Below are 26,979 nucleotides of genomic sequence, written 5' to 3'. Positions count from 1 at the left end.
GAGCCTGTGCTCTTTATTGAAAGGGAGCCCAGTAGTTTGAGATCTTGGAGGTGTAGGCCTGCACTGCTTTATGGTAAGGTCCTGTGGAGTGGTTATTCATGTCAGTCACCAGAGTGAATATCAAAGAAGGGCCCTCTCATTTGGGGAGTACATGACTGTGAAACTGGGGTGAACCAGAAATGTGAATTCTTGATCCCTGAGGGCAATAGTAAGGCAAGGAATAGAGAAAATGTTTTGAGTCAAGTCCCTAGCCTCTTCAGTACAGCAGGAGAATGCCTTATGGGTAACAGCCATTGGGGTGGAAAGGGGGAAGTCCAAGGGGGTGTCTTGGACTTCGGGAGCACTGTTACCTTGATTTTCCAACAAGATGATTCAAGAGTCACCTTCCCTTCACTTTCCCACAGCTGCCTGAGTTCCTGACCCTCAGCAGTTAGATTCCTCTAACCATACTGCAGGTCCAGATAGAACCCACACCAAGATGCCCTTCAATCAACTTACGCTAATGTTCTGCTCTGGTGTAAATAATCACATTCTAATTTAAATAGCCTATTGAGAGGCTGCACTAGGATCTAGCCTTTTTTTTTTTTGAAAAGACAAAATAACAAAAGAATATAATTTCTTAATTTCCATCCCTACCTAACACAGCTCTTTATATTTTAATAAATCGCCTTCCTAGCTGACATTTTAGTCACCTTATTTAATCATGCATTTGCTACAGGATTAATTATTGAATGCCCACAGTATAACAAACATTATTGCAGGCATTTGGGATATGACAGGGAAGAAACCATTGTCCCCACTCTTACAGAGCCTTTGTTCTAATGGGGAAGTTAGGCAATAATCAAAATAAGTAAGATATGTAGTATATTAAATGGTAACTAACGCAGGGAGAAAAAGCAGGGGAAAGCAGCAAGGAATTCAGGGATGGGAGTGTTAAAATTTTAGATAGGGTGTAGGGTAACCCATGAAAGCTCCCCTGAGAAAATGGCATTTCTGCAAATCCTGAAGGGAGGTAAAAGAACATGCAGGTATCCAGGGAAAGAGTGTTCTAGGCAGGAGCTCTCAGGTAGGAGCTGAGCTGGCAAGGAGGCTGATGTGGCTCCAGAAGGAGTAAGAAACAAGATCAAAGAGGAAGTGGGGTCAGAGGGCCCAGGGCCTGTGTGCTGTTGTAAAGACTTTGGCTTTTAAGATGGAAAGCCATTAGAGGGTCTGAGGGTTTTTTTTAACTTCTTACCATGGAAAACTGTAATCATATATACCCAGAACACTACAGTGAGTCCCCTTGACGACTCATTCATCTACAACAGCTTTCACTTTTGGAGGACTTTGAGTAGAGGAGTGTCCACACTTGGCATGACATGACTTGAACGGGATCACCTAGGAGAACAGGCCATGGGGAAGTGGGGGAGGCATAGGAAACTAATCATGGCAGCTTGAAACCAGGGAGTAGCAGTAGAGACGGTAAGAAGTGGTTAGTTTGGGGATATCTTTTAAAGGTCTGACTAAATACTATATATTTTATGCTTTGTTCAAAAAAAAGAATTTGAGAATGCACGTAGTGCAGCAATGAGGGTAAAGAGATGTAGAAAAGAAATTCAGTAGAAAAGAATACTACTGTTTTATTTTCTATTTAAGAATAAACCAGGTTTAGGGGCTTCCCTGGTGGCGCAGTGGTTAAGAATCCACCTGCCAATGCAGGGGACACGGGTTCGAGCCCTGGTCCAGGAAGATCCCACGTGCCACGGAGCAACTAAGCCCGTGCACCACAACTAGTGAGCCCTCGCGCCACAACTGCTGAAGCCCGCGTGCCTAGAACCCGTGCTCCGCAACAAGAGAAGCCACTGCAATAAAAAAGAGCCCGTGCACCGCAACGAAGAGTAGCCCCCGCTCACCGCAACTAGAGAAAGCACGCGCATAGCAATGAAGACCCAATGCAACCAAAAATAAATAAATAAATTTATTTTAAAAAATAAATTTATTTTTAAAAATAAATAAATAAATTTATTTTTTTAATAAATTTATTTTTAAAAAAATAAATAAAAGAATAAACCAGGTTTATAAGCCAGGTTCCAAAAAAACTGGCCTATAAATGAACATTTGCAACACAGTTCATCCATAAGTTACATATTATTTTGTAACCATGAACAATTGGGCCATGCAAAGGGTAAACATTTATTTTTAATATATTAATGAGATAATGACACCTATTGAGGTGCAAGTCCGCAGAGTTAGCAATAGTGTGTTACTTGATTTTCTGAAAAAAGTATGATTTATAAGTGGCTATATTTGATGTAATGAAACTGAAAATTCAAATAAAACAAAAACCAGGGGTCAAAGTATGACAAAAAACTCAAAACTTGCAAAGTGGAGTTTTACATAGATAGTGATTTTATTCCACTTCTCTACATAGTTGATGAAGCCCTCTTTGTCTATTTTGTTGTGTTTAATGGGCCAGTTTGCCCTTCCAATCCCAGACAAACATCTGAGCCACGTGTGCTGTTGGTCAAATAAGTAGAGCAATAAAAAAGATGAAAGAATGTGAATGAATCAACGCAAATCCAGGAGCACTACTGGAAAAACAACCATGTTATCAACAGTGAGTGGGCCAAAGAGGATATTTTCATGTCATCCCATCTTACAAGAACACTGCACCTACATTCAGAAGACTCAGGATGAATTCCAGCATCCTCCAGATCTTGACTGTCTCACCTTGGGTTATGTCATTTGTTAATCTGTCTGAACTGTTTTCTTATCTGCAAAATGGGGATGATAGTGCCAAGTCTGTCTGCTTCACAGGGTCTTTGGGAAATCGAGGTGGGAAACAGCCCCTTTTTATAAAAGAGAAGGAAAGAAACTGGTGCTTCCATAGTACGTGCCATGTGCCAGACACTGTGTGGTTCTCACAACAGCCCTCTGAGGTCCCATTATTGTCCCATTTTGTAGGTATAGAGCGTGCAGCTCAGAGAGGTTATTTATCTTGTGTAAGCCCACAGAGCTGGAAGAAGAAAGAGCTGGGATTTGGTCCCAGATTGGATTAGCTTGAAGTCTGCTGCCTTAAAAAGAAGGAACTAACTTTACCAAGCATCTTCCTACCCTATGCCAGAAACTATTAGATATGGTTCTGTACTATCTTGCTTGATGAAGGTTATTCAGTACTTCCTGTGTACTCAACAAATAATAAAGAATAAAGAACAGTAAAGTCTCTTTTGCGTCACTGAGAGGAGGTATGTTATGAAAATCATGTTCTTTTCTTTCCTTCTCCAGCTCCTCCTCTCCCTCCCCCCTTCCCTTGTCCTCCTCCTCCTCCTTGTTCTTCATTTTGTAGTATGACTTGCACCGCAACAGAGGAGAATCAATGCACAGTTTAATAATGTCTGTGGCATGATTTTGTTTGTAAAGAAGCCTTACAGGGGGACAAGTGCACTTCTGCCACCTCACACCTTTCATGAGACCTTCTTCCCCACAACACCCACCAACAAAACCAAACAAACAGGTTTTTCAGGGATAACTGTCACGAACACTGTGCTAGGCAAAGGAGAGCTATGAAACACTGTGCACACTGGACATATACAGAAGAAAAAGTGATTAAGCCAAGTGGTAGCCAGTGTACTGGAGAATGTGAACGGGCTTTGGAGGTGGACAGATCCAAGTTCAAAGGGCTGCCCAATCACTCCAGTTACAGGAATGATGGCAGTTTAATTCATCGTAATGTGCCTCACTTCCCTTGGCTGTGGGATTGGGTGGCACTACTGATCCCACAGGGCTGATGTGAAGATGGGCCAAGTTAACAAGTCCCCTTCCCTTCCATAAAAACAGAAAGTGAGGGCTTCCCTGGTGGCACAGTGGTCGAGAGTCCGCCTGCCGATGCAGGGGACACGGGTTCGTGCCCCAGTCCGGGAGGATCCCACATGCTGTGGAGCGGCTGGGCCCGTGAGCCATGGCCGCTGAGCTTGCGCGTCCGGAGCCTGTGCTCCGCGGCGGGAAAGGCCACAACAGTGAGAGGCCCGTGTACTGCAAAAAAAAAAAAAAAAAAAACCAGAAAGTGAGGAAGTATAGCTAGATGTGCTCTGGGAGTTGAACAAGCAAGAGAGGTAAGACAGTAACCCTTCAGTTGCCAGTTGGTTTTACCATCTTCTTGCTGCAATGAACTCTGCATAATTTTCCTGCCCTCTTCCTATCACATTCCCCAAAAAAGGGACAGTGGTGGAGTTTTGTGGGCTACAGTGGTGAAGGGAGTGTCATGGAAGATTCAGATTTAGGTTGTACCCTTGAAGAATGGATGGTTCTACACAGGGAAGAGAAGGAAGGGACACCCTCAGGTGGTAGGAACCACGGGAAGGAAATCCTGAAAGGTGGTAGTAAGTACGACTGAGGAGATGATGAGTCGGACTCTCACCACAGAGCTTTCAGTTTGTGCTGCTCTCCCTGCCAGCAATACTCTTCTCAACCCCTACCCACCCCGTTGTCCCTTGTTACATTCTTACTCTTCTTTGAGAGCTCAGTCCTCATTACTCCCTCAAGGAGCTTTCTCTGACTTCCTGACCAGGTCAAATCCCTATTCTGCATGTCCTGTGTAAGTGCTTCATAGTTATGCACTTACGTTTATTTGTGATATTTTTGAGTAGTATTGGTCCTACTCTTTAATTCCCGTAAGAACAGGAGTTATGTCTGTTTTCTACTCAGCTGTGTATCCCTCCATTCCCTGACCTACTGCAGTGCATGGGACATAGAAGGGACTTAATAAGTACTCACTGAATAAATGGATACATTTTGGTTGTCGGTGAGGTAATAGCCTGGATAGGAGAGAGGGTTTATATTTGAGATTGCTAATCCTGTCAGGTGCCAAGCACTTAACTCATTTAATCCTTAAAAACAATCCTATGAAAGCAAATGTATTATTACTTTCATTTTAAAGGTGGAGAAGCTGATGTCCAGTGATGTTAACCATCCTTCCCTGCTGGCCCAGCTATTAAGTGACAACAGAGGGGCTTGAACGCAGCAGCCTGGCATCAGAGCTCTTGAATTTAACCACATTCCTCTGCTGCTTTAGCAGTAGAGGTCAAAGTTAGATACACAAGTAAAGTTAGGGTAGATTTCTGTTTGAAAAGTGTGGATTTTCCCCTCCTCTTCTTCAGGTATCATCATCATCACTTCATGAGGAAAAACTCAGCAGAAAAGAACGACTTCATGTGTCACGTCTCATATTCATGTTGACTCTACATTCTGCCAAAGTGATCTGTCCAAATTATTAACTCAGCAAGTAAAGTGGACCTTTCAAAATCTGATTCTTAGAAAATTCTAGGTTACTTCTCTTAATCAGCTTTAAAGAACCAGTATGCACTTTTCCAGAGCATGACAGAGTTAGTTGCTTTAAATAAAAGGAGGTGATTTGACTAAGTTTGGTATTATCTGAGATACCTGGCTTCTGTTTCTTACTCAAAAGGCAGATCTAGCCTGTGGTCATCAGTAGGTATTGAGTCATAAAGGTCCTGGAAGAAAGGCTTCATTTCATCAAGGAAGCCAAGGAAACCTGAGCACCTCCAAGAATGATAGGTATTACTACAATAACATAATTATTACTAAAATAAATAAATAAATAACAAAGCCCAGTAAAATAAATGTGTCACTCTGGAAAAAAATCTTACCCTAGGAATAGAAGTGGCCTGAATTGGTCATTTATTCCAGCCACCTGCCTTTAAACGGGATTTATAAACATTCACCTCAGGGCAGTTGTATTATTTAAAGGTCTCTAGGTAGAGGAATGTATTACAGTAATAAGATCGTGGTTAACACTGTGTATTGCTGTTATTTACTGGGCAGTGGTCTTCAAGACTTTCCATGCGTTAATGTCTTTAATCCTCATCACAAACCTGTGAGGTCCTGTTATCATCCCCATCTTACAGATGAGCTGAACACTGCCCAAGGTCACAGAAGTAGTAAACGGTGGAACTGTCTTCAAACCTAGCTAGTCTGTCTGTCAAGTCCATGCTCTCCCTGTGTCCCTTGGTAGCTAATTGTCACCTTTGTCTCCTTGGCTCTAAGTGATAGCTTAACTTGTATTTAAGCCAATAGTGTTTATTAAAAGCTTGCTATGCTCAGACTCTTTAAAAAATAACCCACCCTTTCTGGCAGACACAGTTGCTTTCTATAAACTTAATTTTCAAGGGAAGCACTATGCAAAGAAGTAAAAGGGAGGCTGAATAAAAATAATCTGATTCTCCGTAGAACAAATGAATTTCTGAGTCAGTTGCAAATAGCTCTCCGTCATTGTGGCATTTTATGAAGTATTCCCTCCCCTAAGGTAGAATTCCACTGTCTTCATTAGCCATAGAGCCTGAAAATAGAAAATAGTATTTTTTTGTGTGTCCCCATGCCTCAGCTTTCTTCCTTCAGTCAGTATTTTGGAAAGTCCACAAAACCCAGGGGCCTCCCTGTCGTTGCCCTGTGGCCTATGTGAAAAACCAGATGATGCCATGCTGACTTGAGCTCTTTCAAATGGATCAAACAGCACATTAGTCATTGGCACATTTTTCAGGCCCTTTACCTCAGAGACTACCCAGTTCCTCATTCTTGCCACCCTTCGATCATGAAGTAATAGCAAGAAAAAGATGTGAGTACTTTTTGAGGAGACCTCCCACCTCTTTCCTTCAGTGCCTGTGACTGATTCCGTCATAGTGGTAACGTTGAAGGGTCCAGATATCCAAAGGGATTGGGCTTTAATGGATGGATTCCTTCTGGTGTCCTGCTTAAGTGGAAAGCCTACCTGATTTCACCCAAGTGAAGCATTTCGTCATGCCTTACACTGTTGCATTCCTATGCTCAGTGCACTTAAAAGTGAAATGACATGGTCTGTTTCATGCTCTTTCACTGTTTATTTACTGTCAAAGAAGTCCCTGTGAAATATGTCATCATAACGAAGGCTGATTTCAGATGTTGACACCAAGACACAGAACTGACATCAGCAATCCAGGGAGTATGTAGGGACAACAGCCAACTTTGGAGCAAACCCAGAACTTTTCATTCCCTGTCCTACCCTGAAGGGCAAAGGCTTTCTACCTGTTATAAAAGGGAAAGCACTAAGTTCATAATTGGTTTTATGCCCAGGGGGCTTTTTAAGTGTTTAATCTATTTAAGAAATTATTTATTTGTGCTCTGAGGTGGTCAGAAGCTAATTTAATCCTAAGCATTCTTTGCGATTAGCTTGCTCTGCAAGGACTGGAGGACATTCCCGCAGGTGGCCCTGCTCCTTGGGAAGGGGTGTTAGTGGGTTGGGAAGCAAACTTTTGCAGCGGTTCTGAGCCTGGGTTCAGGCAGAGAGGCCCTAAGGTTTCCAGTGGAGCTACACTGTGGACAGAGGGGAGTCTGTCCTTTGTTCAGGAGAGGAAACTTCTCTCCCCCGAAAGCCTCTGGGGAATAATCCCAGTTCTGATCAACTTTTCCTCAACTCTTAGAGTGGGAGATTGGATTGGGGAAAAAAATCCATACTGAAAAAATGCTAACAAAATCATGCCTCAATGGAATATAAATTCATTTGATGGTATTTATAGTAGAAGTAGATTGATGGAAAGGAATTCTGTTTCCAAGCAATTTTACTGGCAAGCGTAGGTTCTTCCTCAAGTATATCTCAGAAAGACATCCATCAAGGATCCATCGCTACATGAGATCTCTATCTACTTTCTCTTTCTTCTGAGCTAAGGGTTGCTTGTGCAGATTGAAATATTTCTAACGATTGTATAGTTGGGAGGTCCTGGATTTAGGTCATATACTTCCTTAAAAAGAGACAATATGAGCTAAGGAGTTAGGGTGACGTGGAGTTAGGTTAGCCCTGAAAGTGCTGCACCCCAGGAAACCCCCTCAGTCCCGGGCAAACGAGGATAGCCGGCCACCCTTTGAGGAGAGACAGTGCATTTCCAACAGTTTGGCTGAATTTATCACAGCTTTCTGACTTATAATATTCAGGAAGTTTAAAAATAAAGCCATTGGTCTTTTCTGTGAGTATGGTTTTAGTGTTGGGGCTTTCTCAAGGAAGGAATCTGTGGTCTCCTATAGAGGGCTGGAGAACCAACTAGAGGAGAAAGGGTGTCCAAGCTCTCTTTACTTAAAATGTCATTATCTCCTTGCAGTTTTCTTTTTATTGCTATTGTCATCATTTTAAAGGTATAACAATAAAAACTATAAGTTACTTTAAATGGAAAAATCTTCTAAAACAAGAGCTAAACAGGTGTCAGATCTAAGGGTTTGCACTTAGGTAGTACACTTATTTGAATTAAAGAAACAGATCACTGCAGGCCAATTCCATGGGCTTGGGCATCCATGGCCAAGCTTCATAGCCAGGTCCCTGGGCAAGACTCTCTCTCCTGCCTAATCTCATGGCAGAGAGTTAGGACGGACTCTTTCTGGTCACCTCTTTCCTTCTCTTGGTTTCCATCAATCAATCAACCCCAATACCCTTCTCACTGATCTTTTACCCAGCTTTTATGACCAAAAATGCAATGAAGGTGCAGCTGAAACTGTGTTCTTGGTTAGTAGCAAGGGGATACAGCATCCTCCAAGATGTGCTCTTCCTTCCAATGTTAACAATACGTGCTGTATTTTAAATGGTCTGCTTCCTGCAGAATATGTTTCACACCCAAAACAACCGCCATTAGCATTTTAATTTATTTCCATCTCATCATTTGTTCACATATTTTTCAAAACCGAGCTGTGGTCGTATATGTACAGATATGCTTAATTTTATATCACACTTTTTATACTTAACTGGCGTGTCTTAAGCATTTTCCCATGTTGTAATATAGTCAGATGTGCTAACTTTGAAATGTGCTTCTTATATAGGTCTGCAACTATGTGGGACCTGCAAAGGTTATTGTTCAGTTGGTCACAAATGGAAAAAACATCCACCTGCATGCACACAGCCTGGTGGGAAAACACTGTGAGGATGGCATCTGCACTGTAACTGCTGGACCCAAGGACATGGTGGTCGGGTAAGTGAGGGTGTATGATGTGGTGGAAGGGAGGTGCACATCAAACATGGCAGCCAGGGAACAGGCCCTTTTTATTAAGGGTCTTTCCAAGACCCTCAGAGAGCCCCAGAAAATGAAAATTTGAGCTCTCACTTGGACTCCGAGGACTCCAAAGAGTAAGGTGCCCACTTGTCTGGATTTCCCTGATACAACCCACTTTGTACCTGTTGTCCTGGCCTAATTATTTATAGCACTCCCTTTCACTCTCAAAAGTGGCCCAGTTTGGATGATAAATTATGCAGTCACTTGACCTATGAGACATGTGTGCCACTTTTAGCAATGTTTTCCTTCTGGAAATAAGGATAAGGACAAATTAGAAGAAAACTGGCTATAGCAGAAATCAACACTTTATGGATGATATCATACCTTTGGTGATTCCCTTAATGAACTACTGATTCTCGATTTACAGTGTGAACATGTTGAGCATGAAGTGGATAGGTAAATATTATTTCAGTTCTGTGTTGCTTAGAAAGTGTGCACAGAAATGATAAGGGCTTAATTTCCCAAACATACAGACAGCTCATTCAACTCAACATCAAAATAACAAACAACCAGATTAAAAAATGGGCAGAGGACCTGAATAGACACTTCTCCAAAGAGGACTTGCAGGTGGCCAACAGGCATATGAAAAGATTCTTGATCTCGCTGAGTGTCAGGGATGCAGATCAATACCACAGTGAGATGCCACCTCACACCTGTCAGAATGGCTGTCATCAAAGAGAACACAAAGAACAAATGTTGGTGAGGGTGTGGAGAAAAGGGAACTCTCAAACACTGTTTGTGGGGATGTAAATTGGTGCAGCCACTGTGGAAAACAGTATGGAGGTTTCTCAAAAAACTAAAACTAGAACTACCATATGACAGAGCAATTCCACTCTTGGGTATATATCCAAAAAACCCAAAACACTAATTCAAAAAGGTACATGCACCCCAGTGTTCATAGCAGCATTATTTATAATTGCCAAAATATGGAAGCACCCTAAGTGTCTATCAACAGATGAATGAATAAAGAAGATGTGGTATATGTATATATATATGATGAAGATGTGTGTATATACATATACACAATAGAATACTACTCAGCCATAAAAAAGGATGAAATATTGCAGCAACATGGATGGACCTGGAAGGTATTATGCTAAGTGAAGTAAGTCAGACAAAGACAAATACTGTATGATATCACTCATGTATGGAATCTAAAAAATAAACTAGTAAGTATAACAAAAAGGAAACAGATCCACAGATAATAGAGAACAAATGAGTGGGGAGAGGGGGAAGGGGGGAGGGGCAATATAGGAGTAGGGGATTAAGACGTACAAACTACTAGGTATAAAATAAGCTACAAGGATATATTGTACAAATGGGGAATACAGCCAATATTTTATAATAACTAAAGAGTATAACCTTTAAAATTTTTGAATCACTATATTGTACACCTGTAACATATAATATTGTACAGCAACCATACTTCAATTTTTTTTTAAAGTGTGTACAACCAAGGATTATAAATTTGTCTTGGCATTCATTAGACTTGAAATGTAAATACAAAGAGACATATTCATTTAAGGGTTGGTCAGAGAGATAAAACAAGCCATTTTTAATGAATGAAGTATTATAGAAATAAATTCAATTCAAAAGAAATTTTTAATTAAATTTGTCTAATTTTCAGGAATATCTTTCAGGGCTTCCTAATACTGGTTTAAATAGTTTACAGTAAAATCCCAGTTAATCTAGACTGTTCACTCAAAAGAAAGGAATTGTTTAAATCAACTATAATTAAGCTGATGGTAACATTTCAGACTTTGAATTCTGATCAGGTTTCAAGTTGGCTGTTATTGGGGAGGTTGAACTTTCATGTTCCTTGGTATTTCTTTGTTTGACTGTTAAAATTTTCAAGTGTGAAAAACCTAGAGAGCTTTCTTTTAAGTCACTAAAATCTGATTCTTTTGATGTCAGAGAAAAAAAAAAACTCTAGATTGGAGGAAGAAGCCTAAATTGATTTGAAAAATTCAACTATGCTTTAAATGACCTTATTTCAACATCCTCTTGAAAGGCTGGCCTGTTTCCTCTTGTGTGTCACAGTTGGTCATCGTTTGTTTTGGAATACCCTTACAGTTCCTGACTGACCTATGAGAGCTTTGAAATGCAGGGTAATTGTCAAAGAGTTTCGGCCTAATTGATCACGTAGTGTCTCTGCAGATTTACTCGAGTAGGCTACTGTCAGTACGAAGTGTATATTCTCTTTGGTCCTGTTTAATGTGTGTGATAATCATATCCTTCAGAGGAAATTATACATGAAGTTTCCCTACTAACAATATTTGTTATTATAAACATTCCAGTATGGTATCTGTAATTTGGTGTTTCTGTGGTTTGCCTTAGTAGTCTTTGAGGATTTGGGGAGGAACTAATGGTTATTTAATTTGGGACCTACAGCAGGAGTAAAAGTAAATTCCTTGTCTCCAAGGAAAGTGAGGAAATCTGTTACTCTCTTTTAGTGCTGGCATGAGGGGTTCGGTAGTTGGAATTCATTCATTCATTCATTCGTTCAACAGTTTGAGCATCTAAACTTGTACATGTGATCATCAAGATGTCTGGTCATAGCTCTGTGGGGTTTTCTAATACTATGCAGTTTCACCAAGAAATGTAAGCAAGAGGATGCCACCTAAGAGTTACAGTAGACTCAGTAGCCTCTCCCATTCAGAGTGCTCTGTGAAACCTTGGTACTCCTTTTATAATTCGATTTTTAACTGAGAAACTTTTGCGTACAGTGTTTCCCCAAATGCAGTATTTCCTTCACGATTTCATTTGTCTCTCTTATTTTTTTTTAAGTTTCTAATGCCAGAACCTGTTGCATTTTAGTAGAAAGAGTCTCATGCTGGGGGTCTGGAAACCAGAATTCTGTTTCCAGTTCTGTCACTCACAACAGTAGGACTGGGGGCAATTTGCATGACTTCTTGGGGACTTTAATTTCTTCCCTTATAAAATCTGAATGTTAGGCTACAGAATCTACCTCCAGGCCCTTTACGTCCAAATTCTACACTGAACTAACATTAGCTAATACTATGAAATAACATGAGCCAACTTGCCTCATGTGTATTTACAGGATATCAACGATTATTCTTATTTAGTTCTAACTTGTAGGTAAGAATAGCATATAGAGAAATTTAGGAAGATAGCCAGAGTTATTCCTTAGACTTGTCAATACTAGAAACAGAACCATGATAAGCAGTTTTCAGTACAGTTTAGGTTAAGAGTATAAATTCATAAGCTGGGCATCAATCCAACACATCAAAAAAGATAAATGGAGGGACTTCCCTGGTGGTCCAGTGGTTAAGACTCTGCGCTCCCAATGCAGGGGCCACGCATTCGATCCCTGGTTGGGGAGCTAAGATGGTGCATGCCGGACTTGGTGTGGCCAAAAAGAAAAAAAAAAAAGGTATATGGAAAATGACATTGAGAAGATAAATAACTTCTAAATGATCAAAACCAAAAGAATGACCTTTCTTTGGAGTGTTTCTCTTCACTTTACTCTCAGCATGAGTTCTCAGTAAAATTTAATTTATATTTTCGAAGATATTTTCTTATCTATATTAAACTATTCATGTTTTAGATAACTAAGTCATGATTGTAAGTTTGATTGGTTTAATTTGAGGGGCTTGTCCTTTTAACTTCTTTTAGTTAGCTTTAATTTTGACTTTTTATTTCCTACTCACTTATTTAGTTAGTCCTTCGTGCCTGTCCTCATAAAAATAATCTTTGGTGTTTTATTTTCTATCCTGAATATCAGCAGTTTGTTTCAACAGCATTTTAGTTCTCTGAAATTTGCATTCAATGGAAACTGTTACTTGACTTTGCTTTAAGCCACCTTCCTCACCAATAATCACCACACCCTCTGCTTGCTTCCTGGCAGCCCTGATTTAGAGAGATGTGAAGTTTTTCTTTTTTTTAAACTAGTATTTCCCGCATATACCAATGGTAAGCACTCGAAGTAGATATAGAAATATAAAAATGCAAAACAGAAGCAAGTCTTCCCTCAATGAACTAATGCAGATCATATTAAACTGCTATTTTTGTAGATGCAAGAACAGTTAGCTACTGGCAGTTTCATATGGTTCAACCTTAATGCACAGAAAAGGAGCTGTTTGGAGAAAATGGACAAGGTCTGGACTGAGATTGGAAGTATCCAACTTCCAAACCTAGGGTGTGTATTGTGAGTCAAGGGCTGCTTTTAAATCTCAGGCTAGCCGTGAAGTCAATATTTGAGTCTGGAGGTGAAGAAAGGCCAGATGGAGGAGGCACTTTAGAATCCCAGCCCAAGGACCTGGGGATTTGAACCTAGCCAAAGGGCAGAGGCAGTTCCCAGACGATCATAATGATGGCAGCATCTGGCACAGTGTAGAGGTTTTCAAACCTGGCTGCTAATTAAAGTCACCTTTGGTCACTTTGTAAAAATACTGATGCCAGGCCCTACTTCCAGAGATCCTGATCTCATTGCCCTGTCTCATCGTGTAGAGCAGTGGTTCACAGACTTCAGGGGCCATCAGAATCACCTGGAGGGCTGGTTAAAACATGGATGGCTGAGCGCCACCCTCAGCGTTTCTGATTCAGTAGGGTTGGGATAAGGCCCACGAATTTGCATTTTAATAAATTCTTGGGTGATACTGATGCTGCTCGTCTGGAGAGTATACTTTGAAAACCACTGATGTGTAAGAATATGGCATTTTGAGTAAGAAACAGGACTGTAGTCCCAGTCCCGTTACTAACCCATTATTAACTGTGATAACCTGTCTTTCTAAAAATTTTTGAAATTAATTTAAATACTGTAACAGTCACCCTTTAAAGTATACAGTTCTGTGAGTTTTGATAAATACTCATATAATCACCACAATTAAGGCGTAGAATAGTTTTATTCCCTCCCTCCATCCCCCATCCTGAAAATCCCTGTGTGACCCTTTGGAGTCAGGTTCCCCCCCAACTCCAGGCACTGGCAACCTCTGATCTGTTCTACCCCCATAGTTTTGCCTTTTCCAGAATGATATGCAGATGCAATCCTACAATATGTAGCCTTTTTGGGTCTGACTTGTTTCACTTAGCATAATGTATTTCAGATTCCTCCAGATTGCTGAGTCTGTCAGTAGTTTATTCCTTTTAGTTAATAAGTACTGTTGCATTGTTGCATTGTGTTGATATATCACAGTTTATCCACCTGTTGAAGCACATCTGGTTTGTTTCCAGTTTTTCAGAACAAAGCCACCTTTTGTGTGAACATAAGTTTTCATTTTTCTTGGCTTGGGTAAATACTGAGGAGTGGAATTGTAGGGATGTGTGCTAAGAGTATGTTTATCTTGATAAGAAACTGCCAAATCGTTGGACTTCCCTGGTGGTCCGGTGGTTAAGACTACTCCAGGCTTCCACTGCAGTGGGAACGGATTCGATCCCTGGTCAGGGAAGTTCCACGTGCCGCATGGTGTGGCAAAAAAAAAAAAAAAGAAAAAGAAACTGCCAAGTTGTTTTCCAAAGTGGCTGCACCATTTTGCATTCTCACATGTTAACATTTATGATCCTTGTTTTTTTCTGTTTTTTATCCTAATAATGTCTGCTCTCATTTTTCTTTTGCACTTTATTATAGAAATTTCCAAACATATACAAAAGTAGAAAGAATAGCATAGTGAGCCTTCGTTGTATCCATCACCCACCTTCAACAATTAATTATTATGTGGCCAGTCTTGATTTAAATGTACTCCTGCCTAGGTAACTTTGTTACTGATATCTGATTTAGTTCCATTGTGGTAAGAGAATATTTGGTATCATTTGATTCCTTTTAAATATATTGAGGCTTGTTTTATGGAGGGAATATGGTCTGTCTTTTTTTTAAGTCAGTCCTTTTTTTAAAAAAATTATTTATTTATTTATTTTTGACTGTGTTGGGTCTTCGTTTCAGTGCGAGGGCTTTCTCTAGTTGCGGCAAGCGGGGGACACTCTTCATCGCGGTGCACGGGCCTCTCACTATCACGGCCTCTCTTTTTGCAGAGCACAGGCTCCAGACGCACAGGCTCAGTAGTTGTGGCTCATGGGCCTAGTTGCTCCGCGGCATGTGGGATCTTCCCAGACCAGGGCTCGAACCCGTGTCCCCTGCACTGGCAGGCAGATTCTCAACCACTGTGCCACCAGGGAAGCCCTGGTCTGTCTTGGTAAATGTTCCTGGTGCACTTCAAAAAGAATGTTTAGTCTGATCAGATTGAACGCATGTTCTGTAAATGTCAGTTGGGTAAGGTTGTTTGTTCAAAGCTTTTCTCTCCTTACTAATTTTCTCTCTACTTGTTCTATTAATTATTGAGAGAAGATTATTGAAATCTGACAGTATTCATAAATACATCTATTTCTCTTTTCAGTTCTATAAGATTTTGCTTCTTGTATTGTGAAGCTCTTTTATTAGATGCATAAAAATTTAGGATTCTTATGTCCTCTTAATTGATCCCTTTATCATTATGAAATGACCTTCTTTTTTATTCCTGGTAATATTCTTTGCTCTGGAATTTACCTTGACTGAAACTAATATAGTTACTTCAGCTTTCTTTTGAATAATGTTAGCTTGGAACATTTTTTCCCCCATCCTCTTAGTTTTAACCTTTTTGTGTGTTTATATTCAAAGTAAATATGCACTGCATATAGTTGGGTCTTACTTTGTATTCCGTCTCACATACTCTGTCTTTTAGTGGGGTGTTTAGGTGACTTTTATTTAATATGATTACTGATATGGCTGTGTTTAAATCTGCCCTCTTGCTGTTTGTTTTCTGCTTGTCATATCTATTCTTCATTCCCCCTTCCCCTGCCTTCTTTTAGATTAATTGATTATTTGTCATTTCATTTATCTCCTTTTAGATTTATACCTCTTTGTATTTTTTAGCCATTGTTTTAGGTTTATACTATACATCTTTAACTTATCATAGTCTACATTCAAGTAGCATTATACCTCTCTATGTATAGCATGTTAACAGTATATTTTCATTTCCCCTCTCTTGACCTTTGTGCTATTATGTCATATATTTTACATCTGCATATGTTGTAAATCCCACCGTATATTGTTTTTTATTTTTGCTTTAAATCATCAGTTATCTTTTAAAGAAACTTTTAAATAAGGGAAAGAAAGTATTTTATACTTACCCATGTGTTGACGTCCTTTAATTTTTCTTATACCACTGGTGTGCTGCTGATAAATTCTTTCAGTTGTACATCTTAAAGTCTTTATTTTGTTTTTGTTTTTCAAAGATATTTTTGAGGAGTATAGAAATACAGGTTGACACAGTTTTTCTTTCATGTCCTTAAAATATGCTGCTTCACTGTCTTCTGGCTTGCCTTGTTTCCAAAAAGAAGTCTCCTGTCATTCTTACCTTTATTCCTCTGTACATAGTGTGTCAGTTTTTTTCTCTGTCAGCTTTTCAGATTTTCTCTTCATCGCTAGTTTTCAGCAGTTTGATTATGATAAGCTTTAGTGTTGTATTCTTCATGTTTCTTGTGCTTTGTGGTTCACTGAGATTCTTGGATCTCTGGGTTTATAGTTTTTATTAAATTTTAAAACTTTTCGGCCATTATTTTTTAAAATATTTTTTCCATCCACTCCTCTCTTTTCTCTTCTGAAACATCAACCTCATGTGTATTTGGCCATTTGAAATTATGCCACAGCTCATTAATGATCTCTTCTTTTTAAAATTTTTTTCATCTTTTCAGTTTCATTTCAGATAGTTTTTTTACTGTGTCCTCAAGTTCACTAATTTTTGTCTGTACTGTCTAATATGTTCTTAATCCCATCTGGTGTGTTTTTCTTCTCAGACGTTGTAGTTTTCATCTCTATGGGTTTTGAGGCGGGGGTCTTTTTTATATCTTCCATGCCTCTCCTTCGCATACTAATGCTTTCTTCTCGACTATATGGAGTATATCTCTCATAGCTTTTCCATGTACTTACCTACAAATTCTGTTTTCTGTCTCATTTCTTTTCTGGATCTGTTTCTATTGAATGATTTTTTTCCTCGTTATATTTTCCTGTTTCTTTGTATGCCTGGTAATTTTTGATTGGATGGTAGACATTTTGAATTTTGGATTGTGGGTAGTTGGATTTTTTATTTTCTATGCATCTAAATATTTTTGAGCATTGGGATGAAGTTAAGTTTGGGAATAGCTTGATCCTTTCTAGACTTACTATTAAGCCTTTTTAGGGAGACCAGAGCAGCCTTCAGTCTAGGGTTAACTTGATGCCATTACAAAGGCAATACCTTTCTGACTGTACACCCTAACACTTCGTGTATCACAAGCTTTCTTGAACTATTCTAGCCCTGTGTGTGCTCCAGGGGCTGTTCTGCCTGTGCTTCTGATTGTTCTTTTCCCAGCCTTGGGTCATTTCCTCACACACATGCTCTGAGTGTCTCTCGGTATGTGGTTCTTTCTTCTCAGGTATCGGCCTGTGAATTCTACCCTTGTTGACCTCCTTTGTCTCCTAAACTCAGGGAGGTCAGCAGGCCCTGTTTGGGCTCCCCCTTCCTTACTGCAGCCTGGAAGCTCGCTCTAGATATTAAGGCAGCATAATTTTAGAATTCACCTTATTTGTTTTCCTTTTCTTAAGGCTCACTGTCCTATGCCACCTATTGTTCAGTGTCTGAAAACTATTTTTTCATATGTTTTTTGTTGTTTAAAATGCGAGGTTCAATCGGTCTGTGTTGCTCTATCATTACCTAAGGTAGAAGACTGACTTCTGTATTGTTTCATTTATTTCCAGAGTAAATCCATTATTCACATAATGAAAAATACAGATGATAACTTTTCACAGAGATTAAATTAGATAATATACATGAAAAGCACTTTCTAGGTGGTAAAGTGCTGCACACGTGTTTATCATTGCTGTTACCTAGAAGATCAGCCTCGTTTTCCTGTAGTTATAGGTGGTGTCTGTATAGGAGTAAAGCCTAAAAGGCCAAAATACGGAGGTGTTGTTTCTGAAAATCCCCCTGTGCCTCCATGCATACCAATGTGTCATACTGCGTGTTTTTCTGTGCTGGATTAATTCATGCATTTATTTATCCAGTAGACATTTATTAAGCACCCAGGTCTCTAGTCACTGGATATCTCTGCTCTCAAGGGGCTTATATTCTGTATTTTCTTTTCGGTGTCTGCCTCCGCTGTCCTACTTTTTTTCATCACTGTCTGTACACCTGTATCATTTCATCTCTGGGCCTCTGTATGAGTGCTCATCTCATTCAGCCTTCACCTCCTATGTTTTCTTTCCCTAGTTTATCTAGTTTTCCAACATTATCTTCTTCTTTATTTCATTTGATCCAATTATCATAATATTTCTATCTTTCCTCTAATATTCCTGCTAATATTTTTTTTTCTTTCTGAGTAAAAGCCAGAGGAAAAGAAGAGTCCTTACAAAAGCTTACAAGGCTTTAAAAGAACGGTGCCCCACTTATCTCTTTGAACTCCTTACTTACTTCTGACCCCTTGTTCATCTCACTCCAGCCACACTGGCCTGTTTGCCATTGTTGTCTTGGGGACACCAGGCATGATCCTACCTCAGGGTCTTTGTACTTGCTGTTCCTTCCACCTCAAATGTTCTTTTCCCATATATCCATGTCTCACCCCCTACTTCCTTCAAGTCTTTGTTCAGTTGACATCTTTTCAGTGAGGCCCTGTCTGGCCTCTTCCTATTTTTAAGTGCCGTGCCTTCTACTACTGCCTTTCCTCTTCCCCATTCCTACTTTATTTTTCTTGGTAACACTTTTTACCTTTTAAATTATAAAATTTACTTGTTTGTTTCCTCTCTGTTGTTGCACTAGCATATAAACTCCATGAAGGTAGGGATTCCTTTACTGTTGACAGAAGCACCCAGGACGCTGCCTGGTACTAAGGAGCAAAATAAATATTTGTTGACCGAATGAGTCTCCTTGGTAAAGTGCTGTTTTGTTTGTTTGTTGTATTACATTTATTGAATACACTTCTTTGTTTCATGTACTTTATTTTAAAACATGAATGGCTGGAGCAGTTTATATATTTAAAGATCCCTTTAATTGCTTTAATTAGCATATTAACATATTTTGTTTTATGGATATGTAGGCTTCACAATATAAAAAGTTATCCATCCTTGATTGAAGGTATACCTCAAGACTGAGTACATGTAGAGTTGGACATTCTAGTGGTCATAAATAATTCCAACCTTAGAGACAGCCCAGGAGGAGATGGGACTCCTGGTAGACATTAAATCCCGTCTAGAAACCCAGGGATGAGCCAAAAGAAAAAAAATCTTCTAAATATAGTATTTTGCATATTCTTTTTTAAAAAGTTAGAAAAGTTAGTATATTTGGAACTAAAATTTCTTTTCATACAACTCTCCTAGAAAAATACTTTAAAATGAGTCTAGGTAAAACTTTCTTATTAAGATATGTATACCCCACTCCCTTATTCATAATTTGCAAGTCTAGTAAGCTTTGAAAACGAAAAGATTTTTCTAATTTTACCACAGACTGATTTGGTGGCAAAACCCAGCCTGACATGATGTGCAGCTGGTTATAGTCTTTATTATTCCATTTGGTGAGTCTGCTTTGTATGTTTCACTGCAGAAATAGTAATGTGTTTGAGGGCCAGTGATTGAGGGCCTGTGCATTTTTTCTCAATCCATAGCTAAGGTAAAACAGGACTCTCTAGTCATTGACTGCCTAATTCTGGTTTGTCGTTGCTGTTACTGTTTTTTCTCCAGCTTTGCAAACCTGGGTATACTTCACGTGACAAAGAAAAAAGTATTTGAAACACTGGAAGCACGAATGACAGATGCATGTATAAGGGGCTATAACCCCGGACTTTTGGTGCATCCTGATCTTGCCTATTTACAAGCAGAAGGGGGAGGAGACCGGCAGCTCACAGGTGAGTATCACTCTCCCAGCCTTGCTCCTTTGAGAGCTCTGGCTCTCCTTGTCCTGTGTGTAGACCATGTGCTCATCTTATGCCCCAGGTTTCTCCTTCTCCTGGTCCATACCCCAAGCTGCTGTCACCCTTTCCCTGCTCAGAAACCTTTGATGGCATCCTGCTACTTCTAGAATAAAATCTGTACCCCCATAGCCTGGCATACAAAGCCGGGCCTCAGCCCCCTTTCCAGCTTTATCGGAGGTCCCACCTGTACCCACCTCTCCCCATCACCGCCCCCTGAACACTGATGCATACTCATACCTTTGTATGTGTCTTCCTCTACCTAAAACACCCCCCCCTTCCCTTTTCAACCTGTCAGGACCAATTCAGAATTCAAGACATGGTTCAAAGAACACCTGCTCTGTTATACCTCCCCCAGCTCACCTTATTATAAGGAATCTTTCTTTCTTTGGGCTCTTCAGGCTTATTGTAAGCTATCCTCTTTATCATAAAAATGCTATGATTGTATGTTTTCCTGCCTTCACTTATATTTTTTTCTTTCAACCCTAATCCTTGTTCCACCACATAGGCCATTTCTGCTTTTATGTGTTGTCCTTTCGTCTGGCCATCCTGTCACCAGCTCATACTCAGGCAGTCCAGAGACAATCATTTTCCCATTAGCCATGTTCTGTCTTCTGCTATTCATCCTCAAAACCTTCACATCATCTTTGAGTCCTCCTTTTCACCTCTGCTGCATCTCCAGTTCGTGGTCCAGCTGTTCTGTGCTCTCTGGGGTTCCCCTCCTCACTCCATTTTTTGATGCTCTGTCTCTGTCCCTCCCCACTTCTAATCTAGTTTACACCCTGTGGCCAGATGGATCTTACTGAAGCCTGCAGGTCACCACTACTCAGTGTCTCCCTGTTGCGTCCGGAATCCAAATTCCCTACCCTGGCATTTTAGGCCTCCCAAGAGCTAGCCCCAATCTGCATTTTCGACTTTGTTTCCCACTACATCCCTTCTTGTCAAACTGAACTACACCATAGAAGCACAATTTCTCACTTTCTCTCTTTGGCACATTCTTTCCATTCCTGCTCTTTCCTCTTCCTGGGATGCCTTTTTTCATTCTCCTCCTAAGTTCAAGTTCTACCATCCTTTCAAGATTTAGAGCAATGCCTCTTCTGCTTCAAAGCCTCTGGATTCTCCCCTCCTTTGAAGTTTCATATCACTTCAACTGTAGCTCTTTTATAGTACTTATCACTTGAATTATCACCTCTTATGATATTGTAAGTTAAGTACGATTATGTCCATCAGTATGAAAGCTCCATCAGGAGGGAAGGCGCCCAGTGCAGTGGAGTCATTTGGCTCCTTAGAAACACTTGCTGAGCTGTACTTGCTTAGTGCCAGGTACTGTGCCGGGCACTGTGGGATGAATACAGTCCCTGTGCCCAGAGAGCTTTTGGAATACTTAATTTTCACATTCCTCCAGACGAGTGAGGCATGGTCAGGCTACTGCATTCCATTCCATCACATCCTTTGTGTCTTGGGACAGGGCAGGGGAAGATAGGAGAGAGGCAGTTTGACACACGCAGGACAGTTTTTACTGTGATCCAGAGAAAATGCAGGCCCTTTTTTGATGCCTTTACGTTTGGATGACAGAAATAGATAATTCTTAAAATTGTATTAGCAATATGAAGAATTTCAAAGAAAAAAAATAGACTTTTATTTTAAGTTGATGTTCTTTATTTGAGCTTTATAAAAGCATCCTATCTAAAACGTTCACGCTTTACTCTTTCCCTGGGCATGAATGCCCCATGTTGTCTGGTCCTAGATCGGGAAAAGGAGATCATCCGCCAGGCAGCTCTTCAGCAGACAAAGGAGATGGACCTCAGCGTGGTGCGGCTTATGTTTACAGCCTTCCTTCCAGACAGCACCGGCAGCTTCACGAGGCGCCTGGAACCCGTGGTATCGGACGCCATCTATGATAGCAGTGAGTACCTGACTTCTGACAGGAGGCAGCTTGCTGTAAAGTCAAGAACAGACTTCCAGCCCGGCCCCGGCAGTTACTGACTAGCTCTGATTCCTGGGGCAAGTAACTTAATCACTTGGAGCCTCATATTTCTCATCTTACAAAATGAGAATACTGAAATTCAGCTTAAAACTTGATGTTGAGATTAAAAGTGAAATACTGTGAGGTGCTCGATAAATCTTCCTCAGATCACCGTTGTAGTCTTCTACGTGCAATGCCAAATCTCTTATTATTTATGAATTCCTTACTACGAGGATATATTGTTGGTGCTCTTAGATGAGAAGAGTATCTCAGTTGGGGCTCTGAAGAGAAGTTAGTAAAAGACACCTCTTATCCATTTTCATTCTTGCATGTTATAGCTTTATCAAGTTGGGAACATCAGGTTAACTAAGTGAGCAGTACAGATATTTCGTAGCTTCAAAATTCTATTTCAGTCTGTAGTTCCTGGAGTTTTTGAAAGAGTTTTACAGTGGTCTTCAGCATTTACCATGCAAATTTCTAATTTGGTATGCATGGGATTTATTAAACAGATATTTCCAAAAAGTCTACAAGGGCAGTATTTAGGCTCCTTGAAAGGTTATAGAGTTTGGTCTAAGTAGAGAACGCCATGCCCCAAGTACAACAACTAACTGATTTCTCTAATTTAAACATGTTTGAAGGGAAGTGAAAGCTTTATAAACTGATGTAGACTCGCATACCAAAGATCACTTTAAAATGCAGCTGTTGGAGCCAAAAAAAAAAAGGGAAGCCTTATACTATTACCACACAAAACTTTTACCCCTTAACCACACAGAATTCTAATTTCGTTTGGGGAAAAGAAATATAACATCTTCATTTTTCTTTTCTGTAGAATAAAAATTAATAAATAGTTTTAGAAAACTGCTTCTCCTAAATTTCTAGGACTCTTGTAAATGGTATCATGGACATAAGTTTGGGGTTAAAGTCTTGACCTTATTGAAATTCCACACATCCATTAGCTTGGAACTTCCTGAAACATCAGAAAATTTCTTTCTCTTTCTCTATTAATCTCTCTTACTGTGTTAGTGGGAGAAACAAATACTGCTCCTTTGTGTCTCATCTGTTTTGGTGATAATGAATGAGCCATGCCCAAGAAGAGCTCTGAGGGTTTCAGAAGGCATTTTTGTTTTATTTATATCCTTGTTAAAGCAGTATGAGTGAAAGCATCTATTTAAACTTTCTTTAAGGTCCCTCATAGGAGGTTAGCATGTGAAGCTGAGGATAACTAATGAAGTTTGTTGTTTTTCTCCTGTGGACAGAAGCCCCCAATGCCTCCAACTTGAAAATAGTAAGGATGGACAGGACAGCTGGATGCGTAACTGGAGGGGAAGAGATTTATCTTCTCTGTGACAAGGTTCAGAAAGGTAAATATATGCTCTGATCTCCAGATGTGAAGTATAATTCTGAGTGTGTTTCTGAGTCACTTTTTGTCAGTGGGCCCAGTAATATCCCTCCTTGCCATAGAACTCCTTTTAAAAATTTATACATTTCCCCTCTTCCAAATTTAAGTTGTCCATGTTATTTTGTTAACCCAACTAATTCATTTTAAAATTTTCAACAGAAGTAAAGATAAATAAGAAAACAGTGACCATCGGAATCAGTGATGTTTCAGGGTTTTTATACTTTGAATTTTGGTATCTGAACTTTAAATAAATGAGTAATAGCCCATGCTTCACACACACACACACACACACACAGAATAAATGTTTTACATAGTGTAAAATTGTTTTTTGTTTATCTTACCATGCTTCATTGCAACACAGAGAGCTTCTCTGGATATCTTCACATGACACTATGATGTCATTTAAGAAAAAGAAAGAGAATAAGGACTATAGGGAAATTCTCAGAGCATATTCCTCTCATAATTTTCACTTTCAGAAAGGTTCTTGGCATTTATCTCTCACTAAATATAGCGCAAGATTGATAAGTCAGCAAAAGCTGAAGGAGATTGTGTTATTTTCTCAAGTTTCACTCATTTTTTAAATAAAATGATAGAAGGTATAGTATAATAAAGATACACTCACTTCCACGACGGCAGCAGCAGGACACGTGGCAAGAATCACGGCTTGCACGTGGCCCCAGGCAGTCTCGTCTTTCTGCAGCTTGTAGATCCTCAGGTGTAGGAGCTGTTTCAAGCGCACAGCCTTGAGAGAGTAAGGTGTTCTTGAGACCACCTGTACCAAACCTGTGACCGAACCCAGCGAAGACCTCTATATAAATGTTCAAGATTCCGGCAGTGCATGCGAAGACCTACTCTTTCAGCCACAGGCTGCTGGAGACAGCCTCGTAGACAAAGTGCTCCCGAGTCAGCCTGTTCTAGCTGAGCAGCTACTGAAGACCCTCGTGATCAGACTTCATAATGGAGACCGCCACATTCACTGCTGCGCGGCTCACAGCGTCTTGGTGCTCCGGCCGAGTGTCAAGCCTGAGCCTCTGAGGTGGGAGAGCTGACTCCAGCACATTGGACCACCAGAGACCTCCCGGCCCCATGTAATATCAATCGGCGAGGGCTCTCCCAGAGACCTCTGTCTCACCGCTAAGACCCAGCTCCACTCAACGACCAGCAAGCTCCACTCAACGACCAGCAAGCTCCAGTGCTGGATGCCCAATGCCAATCAACCAGCAAGAAAGGAACACAACCCCATCCATTATCAGAGAGGCTGCCTGAAATCATACTAAGTTCACAGACACCCCCAAACACACCACTGGACGTGGTCCTGCCCACCAGAAAGACAAGATCCAGCCTCATCCACTAGAACACAGGCACCAGTCGCCTCCACCAGGAAGCCTATGCAAGCCACTGAACCAACCTCACTCACTGGGGGAAGACACCAAAAACAATGGAAACTACGAACCTGCAGCCTGTGAAAAGGAGACCCCAAACACAGTAAGTTAAACAAAATGAGAAGACAGAGGAATAGGGAGCAGATGAAGGAGCAAGGTAAAAACCCACCAGACCAAACAAATGAAGAGGACGTAGGCAGTCTACCTGAAAAAGAATTCAGAGTAATGATAGTAAAAATGATCTAAAATCTTGGAAATAGAATAGAGAAAATGCAAGAAACATTTAACAAGGACCTAGAAGAACTAAAGAGCAAACAAACGATGAACAACACAATACATGAAATTAAAAATTCTCTAGAAGGAATCAATATCAGAATAACTGAGGCAGAAGAACGGATAAGTGACCTGGAAGATAAAATAGTGGAAATAACTACTGTAGAGCAGAATAAAGAAAAAAGAATGAAAAGAATTGAGGACAGCCTCAGAGACCTGGGACAACGTTAAATGCACCAACATTCAAATTATAGGAGTTCCAGAAGAAAAAGAGAAAAAGAAAGGGACTGAGAAAATATTTGAAGAGATTATAGTTGAAAACTTCCCTAACATGGGAAAGGAAATAGCCACGCAAGTCCAGGAAGTGCAGAGAGTCACATACAGGATAAATCCAAGGAGAAACATGCCAAGACACATTAAACAAACTGTCAAAAATACAAAGAAAAAATATTAAAAGCAGCAAGGGAAAAGAAAGAAATAACATACAAGGGAATCCCCATAAGGTTAACAGCTGATCTTTCAGCAGAAACTCTGCAAGCCAGAAGGGGTGGCAGGACATATTGAAAGTGATGAAAGGGAAAAACTTACAACCAAGATTGCTCTACCCAGCAAGGATCTCATTCAGATTCAGTGAAGACATTAAAACCTTTACAGATAAGCAAAAGTTAAGAGAATTCAGCACCACCAAACCAGCTTTACAACAAATGCTAAAGGAACTTCTCTAGGCAGGAAACACAAGAAAGGAAAACAGCTATAAAAATAAACCCAAAACAATTTAGAAAATGGTAATAGGAACATACATATTGATAATTACTTTAAATGTGAATGGATTAAATGCTCCAACCAAAAGACAGGCTTGGGCTTCCCCTGGTGGCGCAGTGGTTGAGAGTCCGCCTGCCAGTGCAGGGGACACGGGTTCATGCCCTGGTCTGGGAAGATCCCACATGCTGCGGAGTGGCTGGGCCCGTGGGCCATGGCCGCTGAGCCTGCGCGTCTGGAGCCTGTGCTCCACAACGGGAGAGGCCACAACAGTGAGAGGCCCGCATACCGCCAAAAAAAAAAAAAAAGACACAGGTTTGCTAAATGGATACAAAAACAAGACCCATATATATGCTGTCTACAAGAGACCCACTTCAGAACTAGGGACACATACAAGCTGAAAGTGAGGGGATGGAAAAAGATATTCCATGCAAATGGAAATCAAAACAAAGCTGGAGTAGCAGTTCTCATATCAGACAAAATAGACTTTAAAACAAGAGACAAAGAAGGGAACTACATAATGATCAAGGGATCCATCCAAAAAGAAGATATAACAGTTGTAAATATTTATGCACCCAACATAGGAGCACCTCAATAACATAAGGCAAATGCTAATATCCATAAAAGGGGAAATCAGCAGTAACACAATAATGGTTGGGGACTTTAACACCCCACTTTCAGCAATGGACAGATCATCCAAAATGAAAATAAACAAGGAAACACAAGCTTTAAAGGACACGTTAAACAAGATGGACTTAATTGATATTTATAGGACATTCCATCCAAAAACAACAGAATACACTTTCTTCTCAAGTGCTCATGGAACATTCTCCAGGAGAGATCATATCTTGGGTCACAAATCAAGCATTGGTAAACTTAAGAAAAATGAAATTGTATCAAGTATCATTTCCAACCACAACGCTGTGAGACTAGATATCAATTACAGGAAAAAATCTCTAAAAATCTCTAAAACACATAGAGGCTAAACAATACTCTACTAAATAACCAAGAGATTACTGAAGAAATCAAAGAGAAATCAGAAAATACCTAGAAACAAATGGCAATGAAAACACGATGACCCAAAACCTATGGGATGCAGCAAAAGCAGTTCTAAGAGGGAAGTTTATAGCAATACAATCCTACCTCAAGAAACAAGAAACATCTCAAATAAACAACCTAACCTTACACCTAAAGCAATTAGAGAAAGAA

The 26,979-nt window shown here is 40.1% G+C and overlaps 1 protein-coding gene across 4 annotated transcripts in view; it reads left to right on the top strand.

Moving 5' to 3' along the window:
• Nucleotides 1–26,979, top strand: part of NFKB1 (nuclear factor kappa B subunit 1) — a 132,193-nt gene that overhangs the window by 66,288 nt on the left and 38,926 nt on the right. For all 4 annotated transcript variants that reach the window (XM_067736852.1, XM_067736850.1, XM_067736851.1 and 1 more), the window contains exons 6-9: nt 8,833–8,981; nt 19,765–19,928; nt 21,739–21,897; nt 23,214–23,318. In XM_067736852.1, the coding sequence (XP_067592953.1) occupies nt 8,833–8,981; nt 19,765–19,928; nt 21,739–21,897; nt 23,214–23,318 (577 nt within the window). The remainder of the gene's footprint in view (nt 1–8,832; nt 8,982–19,764; nt 19,929–21,738; nt 21,898–23,213; nt 23,319–26,979) is intronic.

The sequence above is a fragment of the Pseudorca crassidens genome, chromosome 4, assembly GCF_039906515.1.
Source record: "Pseudorca crassidens isolate mPseCra1 chromosome 4, mPseCra1.hap1, whole genome shotgun sequence".
Lineage (NCBI taxonomy): Eukaryota > Metazoa > Chordata > Mammalia > Artiodactyla > Delphinidae > Pseudorca > Pseudorca crassidens.
Note: the sequence above shows the minus strand (reverse complement) of the source record. Positions and strands in the feature narration are given on the sequence as shown.